Genomic DNA, 22,467 nt, shown 5'->3' with positions numbered 1-22,467 from the left:
TATGTTTGATAATGTTGCTAGTAATCTCACCCAACTTTACATCTCTGTCTTTATCCAAGAAAACTGCCTTAAGAACACACTTTGCTCTAAGAATATGAATAGCTGAAATTCTGAAAAATAAAAAAGGAACAAAGCCAAAGTTATAGAGAGTCACAGTAATCCTGAAAATTTTATACAAAGATGTATTCTTTTTTCCCACTTCTTTTCCTGAGTTAGTTTGCTTATAGAAGCCTCTTGATATGCTCAGATTGCCAGAAAACCAATGCTTGGAGAACTCTGTGCAGTGGCTTGTTTTTGTTACTGTGCTGTGCTGGCTTAGGATTTGAGCTGGTATTAAAACAAAAAAAAAAAACCACACTAAAAAAAAAAGGAATTTTTGTTGATGTGTTTCCTGCCTCCCACTCACTGTGTTTCAGGAAATCTTCGGAAGAACTGGACATGGATAAAGTAACAGCAGCCATGGTACTCACCAGTTTATCCACCAGCCCTTTGGTCCGCAGCCCTCCTGTCCGACCCAACGGTAAGCCTTTGGAGCCAGGGGCTGTGGGAAGGGGTGCCGGGGCCCTTTATTGGGGGGCTTGTTTCCAGCAGTTGTGGCCATGGTGGAGAACAAAGGGTGAGTGGCTGTCTTCTGTGTGTTGGGGATCATACTGAGCTTTGCTCTAACCTAGTCAAAGTCTTTGGTGCAGCACTGGCAGAAATTAAAAGAAACATTTTCTTTAACTCTAGAGCAGCCTGGTTTATGAAATGGGAGATGCCCGTTCCATAAATGGGATATAAGTGCTTCAAACAGTCTCTTCACATCACCGAAACACTTAATTTTTCAAAGAGTTTGTTTGTATTTGCACACATACAGTCCTAGAATTGTAGAATGGTTAGGATTGGGAAAGACCTCTGAGATCACCAAGTCCAACCATCAGCCTGGCACCACCACCATGTTCACCTCTAAACCATGTCCTGAGTGCCATATCCAGGAAACATGATAGCAGTTGTTCCTGTCATCCACTCCATGGAAATGAGATCAGATTTTACCCAAAGCCACAATAAGGCAAAGCACTTCCAGATCACAGCCCTTGGCTGAGAGGCCGTGCAGTAGCAATCTGCATAGTATGCAGTGTGCTTCCCCCTGCACCTCCAGTTCCTGTGCTGTGTGTAATTCTCTGCTGCTCTTGCATCAAATCCATAATCTGTTTAAAGACCACTTCATTCATGGTATGGCAGGAGACACAAATAAAAACAAATATAAAAAGTTTCAGGTAATGAGGAGATTGATTATGAAAAATAATTGATCTATGCAAGATTGACTGGAGTTACAATAATTTTTTAGGAGTGTTTTACTTTAAGGAATAATTTAAATTAGGGTACCCTTGTTAGGGTACCTCAGCATTGTTTGTAGGACTGACTTTTCTTACTTGTAACTGCTAAAAAAACCACTAGATGCTCTCCTATTGCCAGTAATTGTGAAGATTTAGGAATACTTGCTTTTCTTCATGGAAGCAGGCATGATCCACTGTATGATGTTCTTAAAGGAATTCATAGCAAATGTCAATGCTGTGGTATTTCCATTTATTTTCAGAAAATGTAAGTTTTATCCATTTAGTTGGAATTCTGGCTGTGAACATCCATGGCCTTTGTTCATGTGCTTTCCAGTGTTGAAAGCCAGAAGTGTTTACTGGAGTGCCACTGCTCTGAGGAGCACTGGGAAACCTCAGGCAGTGACATCCCTGGTGACTGTCACACCTCAGGACAGGATGTTGCCAGCCCCTGGGAAAGGCCAGCAGAAGCGTAAAAGCACACCTGCTCTCCAGCTGCTCAGCTCACAGACAAAACCACAGCTGAAGATGGATCTGTGCTTGATGTGGCAGGCAGGGATTTGGTGTGGCCAAGGCATACACATGTCCCCTGCTGCATCCCTGTCCTGGGGAGCTGCTCTGCTGTGGGTGAAGCAGTAGCTGCCACCTTAGACAGTGTGAGCAGGTGACACTTGCCAGGAGCAGCAGTGCACATTAGCTGCAGCTGTTGATTGGAAAGATCTTCCAAACAAGCCCTTTTGAATTGCTAATAGGCAAATGGTGGCTGTTTAACTGCCTTTGATATTTCTCAGCATAGTCTGAGTGCTCTTTGATATTTCTTCATATAGCTTGTCTCCTTGTTTCCCAAAATCTGGGAAGACTAGCCTGAAAATGTAATTCACATGTTTTCAATAGTCACAGACAAGATTTTGAAGCTGGTTTTGGGCACCTTTTCCCTGAATATCTTAGTTTTGCCTTAGTCAAGGCTTACTAAAGAATTGAAGTGTAAAGACTGGATCATTTGAAGCTTATTTGGTGTTGCAAGGCTAGGCTCTGATCCTAGTAATACAAGCAACAAATGTATTAGTGATTAGTTTTTTCTACATGCTTTTCCAAAAAAGGGCAATAAGTAGCAGTATAATTAAAGGACCGTTTGTTAAAACAAATGGAATTTTGCCTAGAAACAAAAAAAAAAAAAAAAAAAATTACATTAGCATTAATATTAAAGTCAGATCTGTGCTGGAATTCCTGGGAATGATCACCCATGTAAACTGGATCAGAGTTTGGCCCTTGTTTCTCTGCAGTTGAATAATATTTGGTCTGGTTCTCTTTCACGCAACTCCAGCAGTGTGAAAAGAGCCCCAAAATAAGAGTAAGTTGCATTTATTTATATATTAAACCTCTTTACATTAACAGATTTGTTAGTATGAATGAGAACCAGTGTTTGGTTTTTTCCTGTTGTTAACCTCATTCAGTCTTTTCCATGCTACTTAAAAAATGCTCTTGATTTGCATCTCTTTCTCAGCAAGGTGAGGAGAAGCTGTACACACTTGAGAATACAAATAGCACCATAACTGTTTCAGAAAGTAGTAGCTGAAAGAGTGTTCCTTTGTTTTTCTGAAGACATGAAAATTTTAAGCTATGCTAAGGTCACAAGTTGATACCAGATGTAATTTTTGGCTTTGGCACAAGACTGAAGTACCAAATATATAAAAGAAACAAAACCCACCTTCATTACAGCACATGAAGGTTGTAATCATGAGACAAAACATGACATTTTCATATGTTAACTTCGGAGCTGCCAGAATGTGTATGTTTGTCCTTTGCCAAAGAGGAGTTGGGTAGGGTGGAGGGAGAGGATCAATTCCATTTATGCTGTGTGGTCCTGATCAGTAAATCAGTACTACTGTAGCAGCTGCTTACTCAAGGGGGCACTGCGTTCTATTTTTTTGAGCAGCTGATGTTAGTCATTAAGGATTTTGCCCAAAACCAACTCCATTAGGAGAAAAAAACGCCAAAAATTTACTGGTTTGGGGGTAAGCTTTTGAGAGCTCACTTTCTTGCCAATATCATTAGTTAAATTTATCTGTAAGAAATTGAGAAGGAATGAAGGAGTGACTTCTGCAGATCTTTTAAAGACAGGCACTGGCTTGAAAGGACTTGTCTCACACTTACTGTTTCATGAACAGATAAGATGTTATTTGCTTGCCAGTTCCAAAGTCAGGTGTTGCACAATGCTCAGGCACCTGCAGTGTCATTGGGAAAAGCTTCCAATGCCTGAGTTAGGGAGAAGCTGCACCTAAACAGTCCCTGCACATTTCCCAAGCCCTGTGAGAACCTGAGGGCTCTGGCAGAGTGGCCTGTGGCTGCACCCTGCATGTGCTCGGGCCATGCCTGCCCTGAGCTGATGACCTGCATGCTCCTCTGCTGCCAGCAGCCCTTAGGGACAGGGACAGTGACAGTGACAAGCTGACAGTGACATGCCAGCGTCTAAAGCCTGAGGACCTCTGCATGTGAATGAAGCGTGGCTGGAGCCGTGCCTCAGACTGCACAGGCAGTGCTGGTACTCCCAGCCATGGTGCTGCAGAGTGTAGGCTGTTAGTTCCAGTGTTTTAGCATGTAATGGATGGGGAGCTGCAGCACTGAGGAGGCAGTTCCTCCAGCGAGTGGGTGTGGAGGTGAGCCAGTGTCTGTGTGTTCCACTTGTGATGCCTGCCCACCTGTGTATCCCAAGGGATACATAACACCTCACGTAGAGGTTCAGATTAGGCAGAGGCAGGTGTATTGAGAGACTGTAAGAACACAGAGTGTAACTATGGTTTCCTTTGGTGTTTTAGTACTGGGAAGATGGTCATGTTGTTGTGGATCTGCTTACTGTTTTGGGGCTCAGAGTGTGTGTACACTTCCCAGGGGATCTCCTCTTGGCAATTTGGTGACTTGGAGCTTGCCTTGGTGCTGCACCAGAGTCACATGTTCCTGTTGGAAGTTGAGGATGTATTTAGAATCATAGAATAGTTTGGGTTTGCAGGGACCTTTAAAGGTCAATTTAAATGTTTTTCTTAAATCATGCATGCAATATCTGACAGTTTATCACTGTTTATGCTTCAGAACAGGTTATCTTTTCAAATGCAACATTTCTTTTTAGAAAAATACTTTGCTGCTTTTGGTTTTTTGTTTTAAATAAAGTAAATATCAAGCGTGGAATACGTAATTTGTGTGCCCCGAGTTAGATATGGTTGTCCTCTCTACATCCAATGCTTTCACATTCCTTTACTGAATGTGCAGTTAATTACCAGACATCTAAACCTTAGAAAAAAGAGCTCCTTAGCCCTCTCACGATGATACTGTTGTAATAACAGCTTTTGTTGTTCTTGACAGAGTCCCTGAATGGATCTTGGAAAGAAGGAGGATTTGTGCCTTCTAGTACCAGCAGCAGTGGATACTGGAGCTGGAACGCTCCCAGTGACCAGTCCAACCCATCCACCCCATCTCCACCTCTGTCAGCTGACAGCTTCAAAGCTTTTCGGACATCTTCCCAGCCAGATGATGGTATTGATGAAGGGGAAACAAGCAACCTTCTCTTTGATGAACCCATTCCTAGGAAGAGAAAGGTTAGCCTTGTGTTAAATTCCACATCCATGGGTAGATAGGATGTTGGTAGGCTTATTTTGTTGTAAGACAGGAACAGGTCACCCAAATACCTCTGCTTGTGTATCCTCCCTTGGCATGCATTTAACATAGGGACTTCACGTAGTCACTGTGTCTCATTCAGCGTGGTCACCTCCTGCACAACCATGCTGCCATCAGCACCACATATTTCCTGCCAGGTGGTGAGGTACTCAGAAAACACTAGAGGGATTTCCAGAAGGTGTTGCCTCTGGCCATTCAAGGGTTTTCTGTCCTACTTTGACAAATTCTCCGTGTGCAGGATGCAACAGGCAGCCTTTACATGTCATCACAAAAACTGACTATGGCCTTAATAGTCCTTGTTCCCTGAAAGTGCTGTTTGTCTGACAGCGTGTCAGGTACCTTAATACTGTGAAGGTTTCTCTGCACAAACATATGGAGTGAAAATGGAGAGAGCGAGCTCAAACCCATGGCTTTTGATATAGTATTAGCATTAGCCAAATTTATCCTTAGTTGGAGTGCAAAAGCAGGCTAAATAAAACATGACATAAAAAAAAGGTCCAAAACTAACCCCAAAAAAGCACCATTGCTAGCCAGCAAGCTTCTCTGGAAGAAAAAGAAAACAAAGAGATGGCACTAGTCCAAGTTTCCTTCCCTCCCAACACAACAGGACAGATTTTGTATAGCAAGATGCAAAAGGGCTTTTTGTAAGGAGAAAAAACAGGGAATTTATTCCCTTAGTGAATTTGTTTCTGGCTCAGTCTGAGACAGTTAATTGCTTCATCACCAGCAGGAAGAAGTTTTAATGATTGTTTAAACCTGTTCAGATTTATCCTCTTGCTCCAGAAGCTGCTTATTTGCTGACCCATGCAATTGTTTCCTTGTTCATGGGAAAGGGGTGAAAATGTTTGTGCATCTTGCTAAGAAGGAAAAAAGTATTTTGGAGGACACCTTTGTTATAATAAATTAGAAGTTAGAGCTGAGCATTGCACTAAACAGAGAGACAGTTTGGGGGGTGTGGGGCAGGAGGAGCAGGAGTGCAAAAGTGTTCTGGTTTGCCTTTTACTTCTCAGTTAACTTTCATCTTATTAGCACCACTCTTACTGCTCAGCTGTGATGAGACAGATGGGTTTGCAGCTGCCATTTTTATTGTTTTCGAAGTTGCTTTCAAATATTTCTCTTTATGTACCCACTATAGGTCTATTACACTATCTGTTCTGGTTCACAAGGATTTGGCTTTGTATGGCAAATGTTCTATTTAGATAAACAGTAACATTCCATGCCAAACTTGGTTTTATAAATGAACTTGCTTTCCTGCAGTTTTTTTTCTTTATTCTGGTTCCAGCATGGTATTTGATCTGAGTACAGGTTAGCACCTTTAAAAGCTGAAACAAAACTGTTCAAAATTTCTTCTTCAGGGCTGCAAAAGTCAGAAGGAGTGAACCTGGAAATAGAGTGATTGGTAACCTTACTATTTGCTTTAAAGTTTCCTCTAAGGTAGTTATTCCTCACCAAACCATTTATGTTCCAGTATTTTCTTAAATAAAACGTTAAACCTGAATAGGTAATTTTTGGAAAGGAAATGGAAGAAATGTAAGCACATTTCTGCTGAGTGAGCTTTCACTTGATTATGTTAAAAGTGCGTGGGTTTTTGCAAACTCTTACCAGTGACAATAAATCCAAAACCACAGTGGAGCTAAGGAGACTGATTTTACCATCAAACTGGGGATGGATGTTAAACCATTCTGTGTTCAGAAAGATGCTTATGATGTTTATGATGTCATATTGGAATTCCTAGGATGTCAGTTATAAACATGGCCTTCATCTTGTTGACATAGTTGGTGGTTGGTTTTGTGGTTTTGAGCTGATAATAGTATTTAGTATTATATTATGGAAGTAAGAAAAGTATGAATCAGAATTGCTAGATGGATTATATTTAATTTGAGAAAAGAAAGAGTTCTGTATCTGTTTGGCTGATAGTTGTATTATCAAATAAAAAATAGTCAATTTATGTGCAATTTATTCCAAACAGAAGTTTTTCATACAACCAGTATGATCAGGTACCTCAAATCTCAAAGCCCTAAGCACACATGCATTAAAACATGAGATGTTAGACTGCAGGGAGCTATGAGAACATGCTACTACAATCAACTTGTATTTTAAAAAGCTCATCCGCTGAGATTTTTTTTTTAAGTTACATTCTGATCATCATCTTTCTAACAAATGCTGAAACCATCTACTGGCATGCAGTTCCAAAGGGTCCAAATTGAAGAAAGAACCAAGTCAGCTTTTATTCAAGGCACAGTGAAATGAACTTAACCCTAAGGATGTACTTGTTCTCTCCCTTTTTTTTTAAATTGAGTTTTATATGAAGATATTAATTTAATCTTATATGTAACAGAAATTATAGAATTATAATACAGTATTTTGATGCTCTTCCTCCTGTTAATAATGTGTTCTGTAATAATAGAGAAAATTATTTTTAAGAATTACAAGCTATTCAGAATTTTTTTTTAATTTAAACTGTACAAAATCAGTTTTATTTTAGGGTAAAATTAGCTTTTAAATATCTTTAGAGTTTGTAACATCTGTGTTGTTTTAAGACTACTTTTCTCCATAGTCTTCAAAATGTTGAAGATTGGCCTTGTGATAGCCTGGTTGGGTGTGCTCTAAATCAGTGATAACTCAGTAGGGATCAATGAAGTTATATTAAAGAATATAAAAAATATTTAAATGAAATTATACCTGTATTTTTAAAATATTGAACACAGACTCTTGAATGAGATAACTTCTCATTCTCTTGTCTGAGTAAGGTCTAGAGCAGCTTCTGAGTGAAACAAAAGCATGTTGTGCCCACTCATGGCGAATATGGACATAACAGAAGCTAGGTTTTTCTGGCACAATATTTTTTTGTGCTGCAAATATCATGAGCAAAAACATTGATAAGAGCTTGCTTTGGAAAGATCTTAATTTAAGAAGGCACCTTGGATAAAGTAAGAAGTCCTCATTAGGGTTTTTTTTTTGAAAGAAGTATAGGAAGTTTTTATATCATCTGCCTCCCTTAGTGGAGGAACTGAAAAATGGGAAAGTGTTGCCAATGAACAGAGAGTGGTTAAGTTTTGTCACAAAATGCTCCTGCAGCTTTTCACTGGATTCTCTTGAATACAGTAGGGTGTTATATTTGACAAGAGACTATTAGATCGTTATGAATTTGAGTCAAAGGCTCTTGAATCTTCACAGTGTTTTGTAACTGTTTATCTGGTTTGGGTTTTTTTCTACCTTCCCAGAATTACAGAGTCACAGAAATTTTCAGCCCTTAACCCAGCACTGCCAAGTCCAGCACTAAACCATGTCCCCAGGCAACACATCTACAAGTCCTTTAAATACCTCCAGGGTTGGTGACTCAGCCATTTCTCTGGGCAATGCTTGACAGCCCTTTCAGGGAAGAAATTTTTCCTAATATCCCTACAACTTCCATACAATTAATGTTGCTTTACTCATAATTTTCAGAACTCCATGAAGGTGATGTTCAAATGCCTGTGGAAGAACTGTGGGAAGGTACTGAGCACAGCTGCAGGGATTCAGAAACACATACGGACCATTCACCTTGGGTAAGAGAGCAGTCTTTTTGTGAGTCTAAAGGATTTGGTATAGAAGAGGAGCAATTGCCCTCGGCTGGAGACATGAACTGGATTGTCCTTGGCTTCTGTTGTCTGATATCCCTGTGTTTCTGAGGAAATTGTGGAATAGTGCATCAAGGTGAATGAGCACTTATTCCAGCAGCGAGGCACTTTCTTTCCTGAAATTCTGTCAGCTTTGCTAGAAGGTCAAATAGAGCTTGAGGTTACACTGCACTTCCCTGTCAGCTGCACAGCTCAGTGCCATGACATCATGTGTGCTGTCTGCACATCATGTCTGGGATGACACTCTGTGGTAGACAGGTTCAGGGTCTTGCATGAATGCTTTTCAGCTTTGTTTCACATGTGGTCAGGTGCTTGTGCCAGTTCTGAGTTGAATTAATGCCAAAAAGATTATTAATGCCAAAACCCCACCAAAACCACAAACCACATAAGAAACCTAAAAATAAAAGGAAATGGAGCTGCATGTTGTCATGGTTTAAAGTACCACAAAGCTGTTCACTCACCATCCCCTTCTTTCCCTGGAAGAATCAAAGGAATAAAGAGTAAACCTCCTGGGTTGAGCCCAGAACAGTTTAATGGCTTAAATAAAGTTAAACACTGATGATAATAATAACAGTAATACTAGTGACTCTAATACTTCTAAGGAAAGGGGAGAGAGAGAGAAACAGAACTGAAGAGAAATGAGTGATGCACATTACAGTTTCTCACCACCTGCTGACCAATGGCCAGCCTGTCCCCAAGTAGTGATCAGCACCTCCCAGCTAGCTCCCTCCAGTGTATTTACTGAACATAGTCTATGGTATGGACTATCCCTCTGTCCTGGCTGTGCTTCCTCCCAGCCTCTGGTGCCCCTGCTCCAGGGGCAGAGCATGGGAAACAGAAAAGTTCTTGATTTAGAGTAAGCACTGCTCAACATCAACTGAAACATCAGTGTGTTATCAACCTCTTCTCATCCTAAATCCAAAAGACATCTCTGGGCCAGTTACTTGGAAGAAAATTAACTCCAGGCCAGACAAAACCAGGACACAGGCGTGTGTTACTTGGACTAGAAGCAAAAGCAAATTGATCTTTTAGGAGACAAGTTTATTTCAGAGCTGTTGTTTGCTGAACTGAACTCTCCTGTGTAATTCACTGAGTGATGTACCTGTCTCATTCATAATTACAGTTGGGACTCATGGTCTTCACCTGTTAGGTGAAAATACATCTCTGTTCTGTAGGTCTGTGTTACCCACAGCCTAAAAATTAAAGCCACCCCAAGAAAGATCTGGAGCTCAGGATGGTCTTGAAGAGGTCAACAATTACCGTTGGGCTTAAGAGTAAGGCTGTGGGAAACAGAAAGTCTCTCTCAAAATGCAGCTAGAATGTTGATTTGTGCTTTATATTATGGGGATATCCCCTCTGTGGTGTGGGAGAGGCAGAAACAAACAGCAGAACCTTTCTGGAATTTGCTGGAGCTAGAAACTTTTCTGGAAAGAGTAGTTTTGGTGAGTGACTGGCATGCATTCTGATGAATGGTACCTCTGGTGGAGCCTTTCAAACCTGCTGGACATGTGTTCTCTCAGCACCTTCTGGTTTGGACTTCAAGATAACGTGTAGTCTACTGGGAGCTACTGCTTTGACTGGGTGGCTTCACTGTTAGCACTTGTGCTCAAATGCACATCAGATGAAACTTTAAGGCAATTAAACCTCCTACATGCCCTCCTTCAATAAGTCTGCCTCTGGAGAGCAGGACCAGAAAGTCCTGGCTGTGGCAAGCTAGCCCGTATGAGTGCTTTCTCTGTGTCAGAGTGAGTTGCATGGTTAGACTGTTTTCTAGCAAATTCTTCTGTTATGTTACAGAAAGTTACAGTGAATGGCAGCCATAAGTATATTTGGTATCATTAAGTAACTTCTGATAAGATTGCATATTGTTTGCTGTAACATGAGTGAAGTGTATCTTTGTCTGTGTCTATTATCTTTGCTGTGACTTTCGAAGACAGAGTGCATTGAGATTCTTGTTAACTTTACAATAGTTACAGATGAGAAGCTGATACTTGATCTCAGGGAGTCAAGCATCTACTCCAAGGTGAAAAATCGGTCAAGAATAACACAGAGAGAGGAAAAAAAGTAATTCCTACTTCTTTTCCCTTCAGATTAGATGATTTTCCTCTTCCCCTTACCTGCAGTCAGAATGCAGATAAAGTAGGAAGGGTTGAAACTGCAAATATTAATTTATTGACTATATGAATATATTCATTCATGCATCTAGAACTTAAAATTTACCTCTAGGTTCTTGCTTTCAATCAATTCCTACTTCTTTCTCTTGATACAGACGTGTAGGAGAGTCTGACTACAGTGATGGAGAGGAGGATTTTTACTATACAGAAATCAGGCTCAACACGGACTCAGTAGCTGATGGCTTAAGCAGTCTTTCCCCAGTGTCTCCATCTTTAGCATCTCCTCCTTCCTTTCCCACCCAAGACGCCATCCGTCCTGAAACTTCCTGTGCCAAAACCGAGACTAAAGTGATGACACCTCTGAGCCGCTCAGCTCCTACCAACCTCTACCTCGTACACACGGACCATGCTTACCAGGTAACACCAGTGGTATGAGCTCCAGGGATTACACTAGTGTCACTAATGTGTAAAGAAATGTCACATCACAGTGTTTGGGTTCTAATGGGCTGAAAGGTGTTCAGAGCAGTCAAAGGCATTTTTTAAATTTAAACTGGGATGTATTCTTCTGAGCTCATTGTTTGTTGGTTTATGTGCCCGCCACAGCTGGTGGATTTTGGGGTGCTGTTCATCCAGCCATACATTGGTGCATACTTCAGGTTGAGAAGAATTGATCTGTGTATCCCACTGCCTACATCAGTTCAATTTTCACTGACCATAAGGAGAACCTTAGGTGGTGTGCTCAGATGGGGTTTCCTGCATTGTAAAAATTCCCATCCAGTCAGCTGAATCCCTCCCAGAGTCTTCATTTCAGCTTTGTTTTTATTAAATAAGTACAAGCTCTACTTGAAGTGTCAACAAGCGTAAGACTGAACTCAAGGATGCCAGGAACAATTCATTTCCTGTTTTTGTACTGTGTGAGATGTCAGTTTGCAGTTGTAAAGTAGAGCAGGAAGAATGAAAAAACAAACATGGTACCTTCCTATTTTTGGAGGTGATGCTTTTCAAATGGCAAAAACTGCTGTCCTAGAACATTCCAGCTAAGTTTTGACAGAGAGCATTAATTATAAAACTGCACTAAAACTTGACGTGTTTTGGTCTGGATACCATAAGATAAAAGAAGATTAGAGGCTTTGAAGTAGTGTGGTCCGTGACCTGTGTATGCACTGGAGAGCTGAACTCTGTTAAATTCTTCAGATTCAATAACTATCATATATAGTGTTGTGCAGATAAAACTTTAGTGGTGTGTTTGGAGCCCACCTACTAAAAGGTCAGAGAGAGCTATAGAAAATTCACAGGCTTGTTTTAGACTTTTGTGCTTGTTGAAAAGCATGGGTGGAAGCTTGGCATTGCAGGTGGAAGCTGCATCAGGTAGGATGCCAACCTGGGGACTGATTAAGCCAGCTGGGAGAAAGACTTCTCAGTGTAGCTTAAGCCTTGCCTTAGTGAGTGAGGCAACAAGTCTAGGCTGATGACAAGTTTTGCTTCATTTGGGATTTGCAGTCATGACAGTCTGCCCTGCTGTTTGGAGACCCACTCAACCCTTTTTTACAAGCAGCCTCTGAGTAAAGCACTTGGCTAAGGAAATCCTAATTCAAGTGTTTAAAGTCCTTGAATTGGATTAGAATTGATGTATTCCATGACACAAGACTACAAGTGCCTGAGCCCCGTGGGCTTTTCAGGTTGCTCTGGTGTCAATGCTTAATTTCATCAGTGAGAAGTGACACAGTCCCCACTGATCACAGCTTGCTAATTGGAAGCAGGAGGCAGGGTCCCTGCTCAAGCATTCAGCCTGTCCTGGCAAAGGAAGCAGCTTCCGTAGAGAAGGTCAGTGGCATCCTCTGCCAGGATCCCTTCTGCCCTGAAAGAAGGGCCAGGAGGCAGGGTGGAGATTCAGATCTCACCAGCCAGAGGAGAAAGTGGACATTACTTCATTGGGAGTAGCTCAAGGAACTTGCACAAGGGAGGCTGAATATTGTTCATCACAGGATTCCTGTTAAAAAAAAAAAGGGGGGAAAATACAGAACCCAAAGTTCAGTCGCAAGAATCCTGAAGAGATCTGTTAATTGCCATTCCCTCTGTGACTGGAAAACATCAAATAGACTACTTTTAGTGAGAAAGATATGAGGAAACTGGGGAAAGTCCTGATGCTCTTCCCTGACCCCATCCTATGGGTGAGAAATTATTTAGAAAAATAATTGAAGAAATTCTGGAAAGTACAGCACTTGAGGCAAATGCACTGGGGAGCCCCAGAGAAAGATGACACTAGAACAATACAGGAAGCAAAAGAAAAATCCCTCTGGATTCAAGAAGAGCATTTGATCTTAAAACATGTAGGCAGTATTTGTTCAGCAAGAGATTAAATTTAGTGTAGGAGAAGGAGCTGGAAAGTCACAGAGAACAGCAGTGAGTTATTTTGAAAGGGCCTTTGAATGTCATTAGTGGAGTTAAATGAAAAGCTGTTCTTGGCCCTGATCTCACTTTCATTAAATCATTTTGGTAATACACAAATACTATAATAAACTTCACTGATAATAAACCTGGGAGACATCAGCAGTAAGGGAGTTACAGATCAGGATTACATGACCGGGTGATCTTAAGAATAATAGGTTTTGGATGCAGTTTAATGTCAGAACATGCAAGGTCCTGCATCTAAGGAACTAATGAGATTTTTTTTTTTGCTATAAACTAGGGTAGTTAGAAAATTATGTAAGAAGGAAGCCTATATTCATTAATCCATCACAGAATGACTGTGAGCCAACAAACAACAGAGCTGTGAAAGGGGGAAAAAATAGTTGTCAGCTCTCTTGGATAAGAAATACCTGGGAGAGAGAGGGGTTTTTAATGCCATTATACAAGAACCCCATATAACTTCAGCTGAAATCCTGAATTAGAATTCTGGTCAGCCAAATTTGATGTGATGGGCTTCAGCCAGAAGAAGTAGAAAGAGGACATGGGCAGCCTCTCCAGTCCTGGAACTGATACCTAAGGCAAAGCAAGGGACAAGAAGAAGATGTAATTGCTGTCTGGGAAGAAAGTGAAAGGACAGGCACGAGAGGGGAAGAGGATGAGCATGGGCTATTTCAGATATAAGGGTAATGGTGGCACAAATAAATGCAAATTATTCGTTAATATATCTTGATTGGCAATTAGGTGGAGGTCTCTAAGCAAATTAAAGTTGGGGTATAGAAATTCTTCAGTTGGTTGTAATCTTGTAGTTGCTTACTTTATGGAAGAGATTCACTAAAATGTTAGCCTGAAAAAGCAGACTGTGCTTGATGAGCAAAGATGCACATCTGGGAAACAAGTGAACAAGGTGATTGATATCTAAGTCTGATCATGTCTGAGGTAGATCTTCAGGCACTGAGAAAAAGGAATTGAGCACTGTGGTGTTTTAAGAAACTGCCAATTATGTCAGTTTTAAACTTCATGTTTCTTTACAAAACTATTGCCTGTACCTGTTAAATTTAACTACAGAGAAGCTACAGACAGGCTCTTTCAGCACCTAGGATTTCCCTTCCAGGTCTTACTCAAATACCTGAGGAAGTTGCTGAGCTGACCATGGGATTGAGCTGCTATCCTTGTGGGATGCTGAGCAGAGGCAGTGCTGCCTCACTGCTCATCCAGCTCTCTCCAGTTCTTTCTGTCTGGAGCTCTGTGGTCATTCGCTCCTTCGCATTTGAACAACTACTGGTACCATCTGAAGCTGCCAAATTGTTCTTGACACCTTTCAGAGAGGTTTTTATATTTTATGGAGCTCAGTGGATGTTTGCTCTGCATGTCTGTGTGGATTTTCTTGGAGCTGTCAGCAGCTTGGCAGCCCACAGAGCATCGCTGTCATACACAGAGGCCTCTGGTGGTCTCACCTTCCTTTTCTTGGAAAGGCTGTAGGGGATTGCTTCAGCCCTTGTTTACTTGTAAGATTATCTTTAATGGGGACTATCAGGTTGTAGTTTGTCATCACTCCTCTCTGCCTGGTGGCTCAAGGAAGCACTCTCTTCCTGAACCAGTGCGACAATTTCAGCAGCCCCAAACACAAACACTACTTAAATGAGTGTATTGTGTTGTTGTCACGTACTGTCAACTGAAAGGCAGAAGTGAAAACTCATTTTAGCAAATTATTTGTAAGTTTAAACCAAGGAGGGTTCTTTTTTGTGGTGATAGCTTGAAATTCAAGGGTCAAAGTGAGCCTTTGTTCATGCTGGCTGCTCACGCTCCTGCTAGGCAGGGTAGCTACACAACTATGAATTTCATGATTCTGAAAATTAAATGGGATTAAAAAAGAGGCAGGGAAGAATTCATGGAAATTCATAACCCAGTGAGAAAACCAAAGGAAAGGCACAAGATGAAAAATGCTCAACAGCCTAAGCTCAGGTTATCGCCCTTGTACCCCAGGGCAGCACTGGGTATTACAGCCTGGATGGGAAGAGCATAGGAGGTCAATAAGCCCAAATGCTTGCTTCAGTTTAGTATTTCAAGAGCCGTTTTTTGAATCCCAAGGATGATTTACAGCTTCTTACAGTTATTAATAGGAAAAACTGTTTTAATTGGGATGACTCTAAACATTTTTCTGATAAATGAGAAATGACCAACATTTACTGTTAATCCCTTCCATCCAAGAAGCCTTGCTGTCCACACTAAAGTTGTGTAAAACAGCTGCCATGAGTTTAAGTATGGCCTTGTTTATCACTGTGGAACAGGTGATCATCTGTGAAGTAGTTTTTGCTTCTTGCTGGCATTATTTTAAAAGTTACTTGTATGTGACTTTTGATTTTGTCTTGTTTTTTCAACAGATCTAGTTCTTAAAAGTTTTCTATGGATTCTTTTGAGAGCAATCATCTTTCTTTAAACAAGGTTCAGGAACACTGATGTATATATATAGCTCTGTCCCTTCCTTACTAGCTTATCCATGATTATCCCTCTCACAAGGGTAAAATGCTTGTCACCATGGAGTTTTTTTTATGCCTTAGAAAATCTCTCACATATTTACCATTTCAAGGAATGAAAGATCCTTTGGAAGAGGAATGGTTCTTCTTGCTGGAATAATACTTTCTTTTCACACAGGCCACTCCTCCGGTGAACATTCCAGGGTCAGCAAAATTCACTCCCAATGGCAGTAGCTTTAGCATCTCTTGGCAGTCGCCTCCAGTTACCTTCACCGGCATTCCAGTAAGTGCACATCAAAAAAGGAAAGAAGGGGAGAAAAAAGGTTTTTTAGATCTTTTTGCTTTGTTTCACAGTCTGTAATTATGGAATTAAATGTGACACAACAGATACCAAAAGGAAACAAATAAAACGTGTACCTGAATTTGCCAGCATGGCTGTTTTTAACACCTTTATAACTCTATCAGTGCAGTTAGGTTATTTTTGCATCAGCATCTATAAGCAGACAATTTAATCTATAGTATCTATAGTATATATTTTTTTTTAAACTATATGCTTACAAAGAACATTCTGATAGGTGCAGAGCTTGGCACTATGTGCTTCATTTCTGTACCACTAAGAGATTTCTTAAAAAACTAGATGGAACTAGATGGAAAATCAGCCTGGTGATGGTTATGCTAACAGGCCAGTTGGATTCAGGCAGTGGGGCTGTTACCTAAATGAACTCTGAAGGTGAAGCATTTTTGAAAGACAGCTGAAAGAAACAATAAAATGAAATGCAAAGTCCCATTTTAGGAGGCTTTGCAGTATGTAGCCTCTACTGATAGCAGGAAAATGTTGTTTTATACAGAAAACATGTTCAGTATATATTGCATTTTGTTATTAATACATATTGCAGTTTGATAGCTTTTTAATGAGTATGTATTAGATGGAAATTCAACACTGACCATTTCTTCAAAAAAGCTGGCATACAAGGACTAATTCTGTGAACAGTGATGCTAAAATGCTAAGGCATCAACAGGACTGCAGAAATGTGGTATTTGCTTAAACACAGAATTGCAATGATTCTAAACGTGTAGTACACCACAGTGTAGGTGTGGTACTGGGGGGGAGTGAAAAACCTTCATGAAGAGTTGCAAGGGATTCGGCTTGTAGTGTCTGGTGTGGGGACTGCTGAAAGTAAATGCAAATCCCTGTTTATGAGTAATGGGAAATCTTCCCTATGATTAATAGAAATAAATATTAATGTAAAGTACCTTCATTTATTGGAAAGCACTGTTTTGGTGATAAATTGATATTCTCTAATCATAAACCTTTTTGATATCATAACATCTCATTTAATATTACACTTTATGAATTTATGAATCTTTAAAGTGTGTTATATAAGGCACATTGCTCATCCAAAGAATCATATAGCTTTTTTTCTCCTGACAGTGAATATTAGACAAGGCGATAAGAGATACTATTTCCCTCCCTTCTCTTCACCAAGTGAATCTCCAAAGCTTCTTACTGTCAACCTTTGGCAAATCTTGGAGATTTTCTGCAGAAGCTGTGGCATCCTGCAGAGCTGATAAAAATGAAAGTGACTGAATCAATTACACTGCACTCTGCCAATGAATATTTATTAAATTCCATCAAGGAACAACTAACAGTGAAAGACATCATGCTGGCAGCAATTTCAGCAAGAGTGCCTTGACAGAGTGTGCTATCCGCAGAGTTCCCTGAGAATTTGATTTCCCAACAATGGGGTTGATACGGAGTATTTATGAAACTGGCTCCTTTTGTGAAGTAGCAGAAACTGGTGCCAGGAGTGTTGGGAATCTAAAAACGCAATTAGTCACATTGTAAATCAGACACTTAAGAGGACAGGATTAGACACGTATGCGTCGAGTTTACTTGTTCAGGCAACAATGCTGATCTATAGCTGTAGAGTGGAGAGTTCTCAATAGAATTTAAGAAATGCTAAATCACTTTCTGAGAATTCGATGGAGATGGCAATGATTTAAGTACAATTTGAAAGACATCCCAATACAAAAACCTGGGGAAGCAGTGATGCAGAATTATAAACTGCTCAGGGAACTGTTTGAACTGCCATTATAGCTCTAACAACATTTATAAGGCTGTTTAACAGAGAAAAAATAATAATAAGAAAAAATCTTCCAGGTTTGCACACATTTGACTACTTTGTCATCAGTGTGATCATTTACGAATTACAGAGGCTTGCTTGCAGTGAGAAATTATGTGCAGTAAGTCAGGGTGCAAATGCGAATTTATGTTAAATACCTGTATATTAAATGAAAGTTTTATTTCTGTTTCAAAGTAAATTAGATATTACTTTACAAAATCAGGGATCTGCCAATTCCCACCCTTACACTCAGTGTAGATACTTCACCTACATTCAGACTCTCCTTTTCTGATGGGGTTTATTTAAGACCAGACTATGTGACAGAGCCAGCATAACAAACTCAGACAATTGTGACATGCACGGTCCCTGAGATGAGACACAAATTTGTAGCACCCAAGAGAGCCTCAGAGAGTAAGTCCAAACCTGTTACTTTTTGCCTGACTCTTAAATTTTAAGCAAGCAATTTTCTAAAATGGCTTTGGAATACTTTTCTGGCCTGGACAAACCACTGAACAGGAAAAGATTAGGTACAGATTTGAAAAAGTGCATAGGCCTACATATTTTCAATATAGTCTCCTTTCACATTTATTTTTTGACACATTCTGTTTCCCCCTTTCATTTCTGTGGACATTGAATTTCCATGACATTGAGCACTTCTGCTTTCTGTCCTGGGAACTGGGGTGTTCAAACACCATGAGTTGCATTAAGTCCTTATTTTCAGAAAGTCTTTAACAGAGTAGCACTGAAAGGTCTTTGTGACTCTGGGTGTACTTATCAGCAAGTAACTGAGCACTTCAAAGCAGCCCATATATGCTGCTGGATCAGTTGGGCTCAGTATGTTGCTGCTCTAGGCTCAGGAGTGTTCACAACATCTAAACACAGGCATTTATTTAGACATCTTGTAGTCATAAGGGAGGAGAAGTGGCCAAGGTCACTTGGTCTGTTCCTCCTGGAGAGGAGGAGACTGAGGGGAGAGTCATTGCAATCTACAACTTCCTTGTGAGGGGAAGAGATGGGGCAGGTACTGATCTCTGCTCTGTGGTGACCAGGGCCAGCACCCGAGGGAATGGCCTGAGGTTGTATCAGAGGAGGTTTAGGTTCAGATATTAGAAAAAGATTCTTCCCCAAGAGGGTGTTTGGGCACTGAACAGGCTCCCCAGGGAAGTGGTCACAGCAGCAGCTGGCAGAGTTCAAGGAGTGTTTGGACAGTGCTGTCAGGCACTGGTCATGGTGTCATGGTGTGACTCTTGGAGATGTTCTGTGCAGGGCCAGGAGTTGGACTCAATGATCCTTGTGGGTCCCTTCCAACTCAGGTTATTCTGTGGTTCTGTAAAAAGGGGAACCTCCAAAGCCCCAAAGCTCTGAATCATTCACAGGTTAGATTCCAACGCAGATGGGAAATACACTTTTTCATAACATTTTTCTAAGATAACTTTGCAGCTGAAAGGTTGAATGTTGGAACAGTTATGAGCCACTGTAAGATGTTGTTCTTTGCATGAAGCAGAAAGGACAGACTGATTGTTCTACCAATGGAGGCTGAATTAGGAGACTAAATCAGCCACATCCTAGGGATGTGTGAGGAGAGTGAATTAAATGATACAAATGAGATGAGCCATGGTGAAGTCCATATGTCTTGGTACTGAAGGACTTAACATAATGACCATGTACTTCCTACTTCTATGTAATGTATGGTAAAAGTCAGTGTGATCTCCACTGTCTGATACTTACATCTGCCTGCTGTAAGACCCAAAAAGGTTGAACAGGCAAGTTCTTTGATAATCTGATGTTTACAGATGACAAATCTTCTCTGTAACCACAGTTTCCCCCCCAGGAGTTGTAATGGGAAATTCCAGGCCCTTTCTTCAAGCAAACAGCGTTATTTCACTCTGCATTAGACAGTGCTTCAGACATGAAAAGCCTCCAAGGGCAAGGATTGCCTTCTCAGGGCTTGCTCTTAATCTGCTCTTAGTGTTCAGGTCTAAACTGGTATTGTTTAGACCTGCTGCAGGTCTAATACTAGTCTAATACTATTGTTTAGACCTTTGGTAAACAATACCAGTCTAATACTATTGTTTAGACCTTTGCAGCAGGTCTAAACTGGTATTGTTTAGACCTGCTGCAAAGCCTGTCAAAATACACTACAGCTCAGCTTCATTGCTGTGTGGCTGCCTTGGTGTACCAGTCTGGGGAACCATCGTGCAGAGACCCTCTCAGGAGAATGCAAGGGAGGAGTCTGCATGCTGTAATTACTGCTCCAGCCTGATCTCTGTTTGGAAATAAGCAAGATAATTGCTTATAACATAGGAGGCCATCCAAGTAGTCTTCTGTTCAATGACAGGCAGCTAATATATTGAGTGCCAGTTACTCGTGGTAGATGTAGAATAACTTCTGTTTTTCAAAATGTTTCTGAACCCTAGCACAATGACTGGAGATCTCTGGTTACTGGTAATGACTGGAAGACTGTACAGTGTCTGGTGAATGCAAAATAGCACAAAAGTGCTATTGCTTTGCATTTTGTCTTCAGTGTTTCAATCATTCTTAGGTAAAACAAGGAATGTGGTTGATAAAAATTTGGAAAAAAGTAGCAGAGAACAAGCTGCCCTTAGAATTCTGGAGGGATAGAACAAAAGGAGCTAATGTGGTCTTTGGATGTACAAAACATGGTAAGCTGGCAGAGAGAGAAGACATTTCTTCCAAGTTTTGCAGGTATATTTTGTATATCAGTAATGGTCTAAGTTTGTCCAGAGGTCCACATAAGCAGTTAAATCAAAAATTTCTCCTGCTACTAGCCAAGAGTAAAAGTTGAAAGAGTGTCTGCCCTCAATTACAAGCATTAGTGTTTTGCTACTATGGAGTAGCTTCAGAATAGACTCTGCATCAAAAATCAAAGCACATACAGTAATTCTCTTCAAGTGAGGTCAGTCAGTTCCCTCTCTTCCAGATATTGTAAGACTTGAAAAGGGCAGGAGGGCAGGACTTGAAAAGTCATAGCAGTGCAGAGAACTACGACCACATCTGCAGTTCCTGGCAGCAGGAGGCTGACTGTGCAGTAGATGCTACATTCAATATACAACAAAAAAAAAAGAGTGTTCAGAATTTTTTTCTGGTATTTTAGATGTAAAGTGATTGTGGCCATTACACAGGAGCAAAATAAGACCATAGCAAAATAATTTAGGTATTATTTAAGGCCAAGCTTTATGCCTTGTGATCACGTGAATGATGTTGCCAAGCCCCATGCTCATGTAGGAGACTTCTTTGGAAAGTCTCAGAAGACCAAACTACACCCTTCCCTTGGAAACATTCACAAAGAGGAGACCTGCTGAGAAGGTTTACTGTGCGGAGTAAGGAGATAGATCTTGTTAGCAGCTTTGATCAGAAGGGCTGCATTGTGCTCCCTGCCTGTTAAACCTCGAGGGGCCCCACTGGAAGTGCTCTTCAACAAACCCTCTTCTCCAAGGGTGTCTCTCCACAAAGAGTGCCAAGTGACAGACAAGAGCAACAAGTGCAATCCCTTTATTTCATAGGAGATTATTGGTATTGATCTCAGCACAGGACAGAGTTTATTTTTCCAGTTATTTTCTTTGCTTAAATTGGAGAAGATTTTCATAAGAGCTATTCAGAGTTTTTAAATAAGAATGAATGGATTTCTTATCTTTTTCAAAACCTTCAGTGATGCTGATCTGTATTTTGGATTGGTCTAGGAGGATGACTGGAAATACAGGAAACAAAGAGAAGCTAATGTAATGTACCTAATGCTAAATAAAATTTTCGCTTTCTTACTTTTGTATGTTATATATAGTCGCCTTTCCTGGGTATCCTTGCCGCCATGCAGGATAATTTGCACTTTCTTGGAAAAAGTATTTATACTGCATTCGTATGTGTATGTTCTTTGTAAGCAGCTTTTTTGTCTGTATTGACAGGTCTCACCAACCCATAATCGTGCTGCAGGGAGTGGAGAGCAGAAGCAGTCCCACACAGTTCTTTCATCACCGCCTAGAGTAGCATTTGGCTTGAGGTATGGGACCATTAGCTCCTGCTGACACTACAGCCTCACAACCTGGAGGGTATTCAGTAAATAAGTTGTCAGTGGCCAGAGGATCAGAAAAAGCCCACCACCACTCCTGATTGCACTTGTCAGGCAGGTTCTTGCTAGAGCTCTTCAAAGTAAGCGTTCAGAACCTATTTTTCTTTTCACTACTATCAAAGGTAAAGTTCAGCTGCACTGTCTGGTTTTGCACTTTTCCCTAAAAGGCTGAACTGTCTTATGTGTTTATCACCATTCAGTCAGAATGACATTTGGCTTTGATTGAACTATAAGAAGCTCTGTCTTACAATAAATTAGATTAAGGCAAAGCTTTTTATGCCTTGTCTTCCTAGACATAAGCTGCATCCATTACCACTAAATGTAACTGATATTTGACCACAATCTACTTTTAAAGTCTTCAAAAAGTTAGGTTAAAAAATCAGATTGTAATGCTAAATTTCTTACAATAAAGAAACTCTTATTTCTCATAGTCCTAAAGGTTAATGTACCCTAAAATGAGGCAAAAAGAAGATTTCATGGTTTTCGTTTTCTTCATGACTCTCAGATCATTGCAAATGCTACAAACCAAACTTGGGATCTTCCCAATTCATGGACTGTGCCCATTAATTAATGTTCAGTAATCAGAAAATACGTGGGTATGCAAGAAAGGAATCCCATGTGTGCCATGCAACATGTAAAACAGGTATTAAACAGTTCTGTT

At 40.6% G+C, this 22,467-nt stretch overlaps 1 protein-coding gene across 1 annotated transcript in view; it reads left to right on the top strand.

The window, feature by feature from the left end:
* ZNF704 (zinc finger protein 704) overlaps nt 1-22,467 on the top strand; it is a 102,417-nt gene that overhangs the window by 62,510 nt on the left and 17,440 nt on the right. The window contains exons 3-8 of the mRNA XM_059862845.1: nt 417-520; nt 4,671-4,903; nt 8,430-8,530; nt 10,872-11,133; nt 15,778-15,882; nt 21,643-21,737. Coding sequence (XP_059718828.1) covers nt 417-520; nt 4,671-4,903; nt 8,430-8,530; nt 10,872-11,133; nt 15,778-15,882; nt 21,643-21,737 — 900 coding nt within the window. The remainder of the gene's footprint in view (nt 1-416; nt 521-4,670; nt 4,904-8,429; nt 8,531-10,871; nt 11,134-15,777; nt 15,883-21,642; nt 21,738-22,467) is intronic.

Source organism: Haemorhous mexicanus, chromosome 1 (genome assembly GCF_027477595.1).
Source record: "Haemorhous mexicanus isolate bHaeMex1 chromosome 1, bHaeMex1.pri, whole genome shotgun sequence".
Taxonomy (NCBI): Eukaryota; Metazoa; Chordata; class Aves; order Passeriformes; family Fringillidae; genus Haemorhous; species Haemorhous mexicanus.
This window is presented reverse-complemented; position numbering and strand designations above follow the sequence as displayed.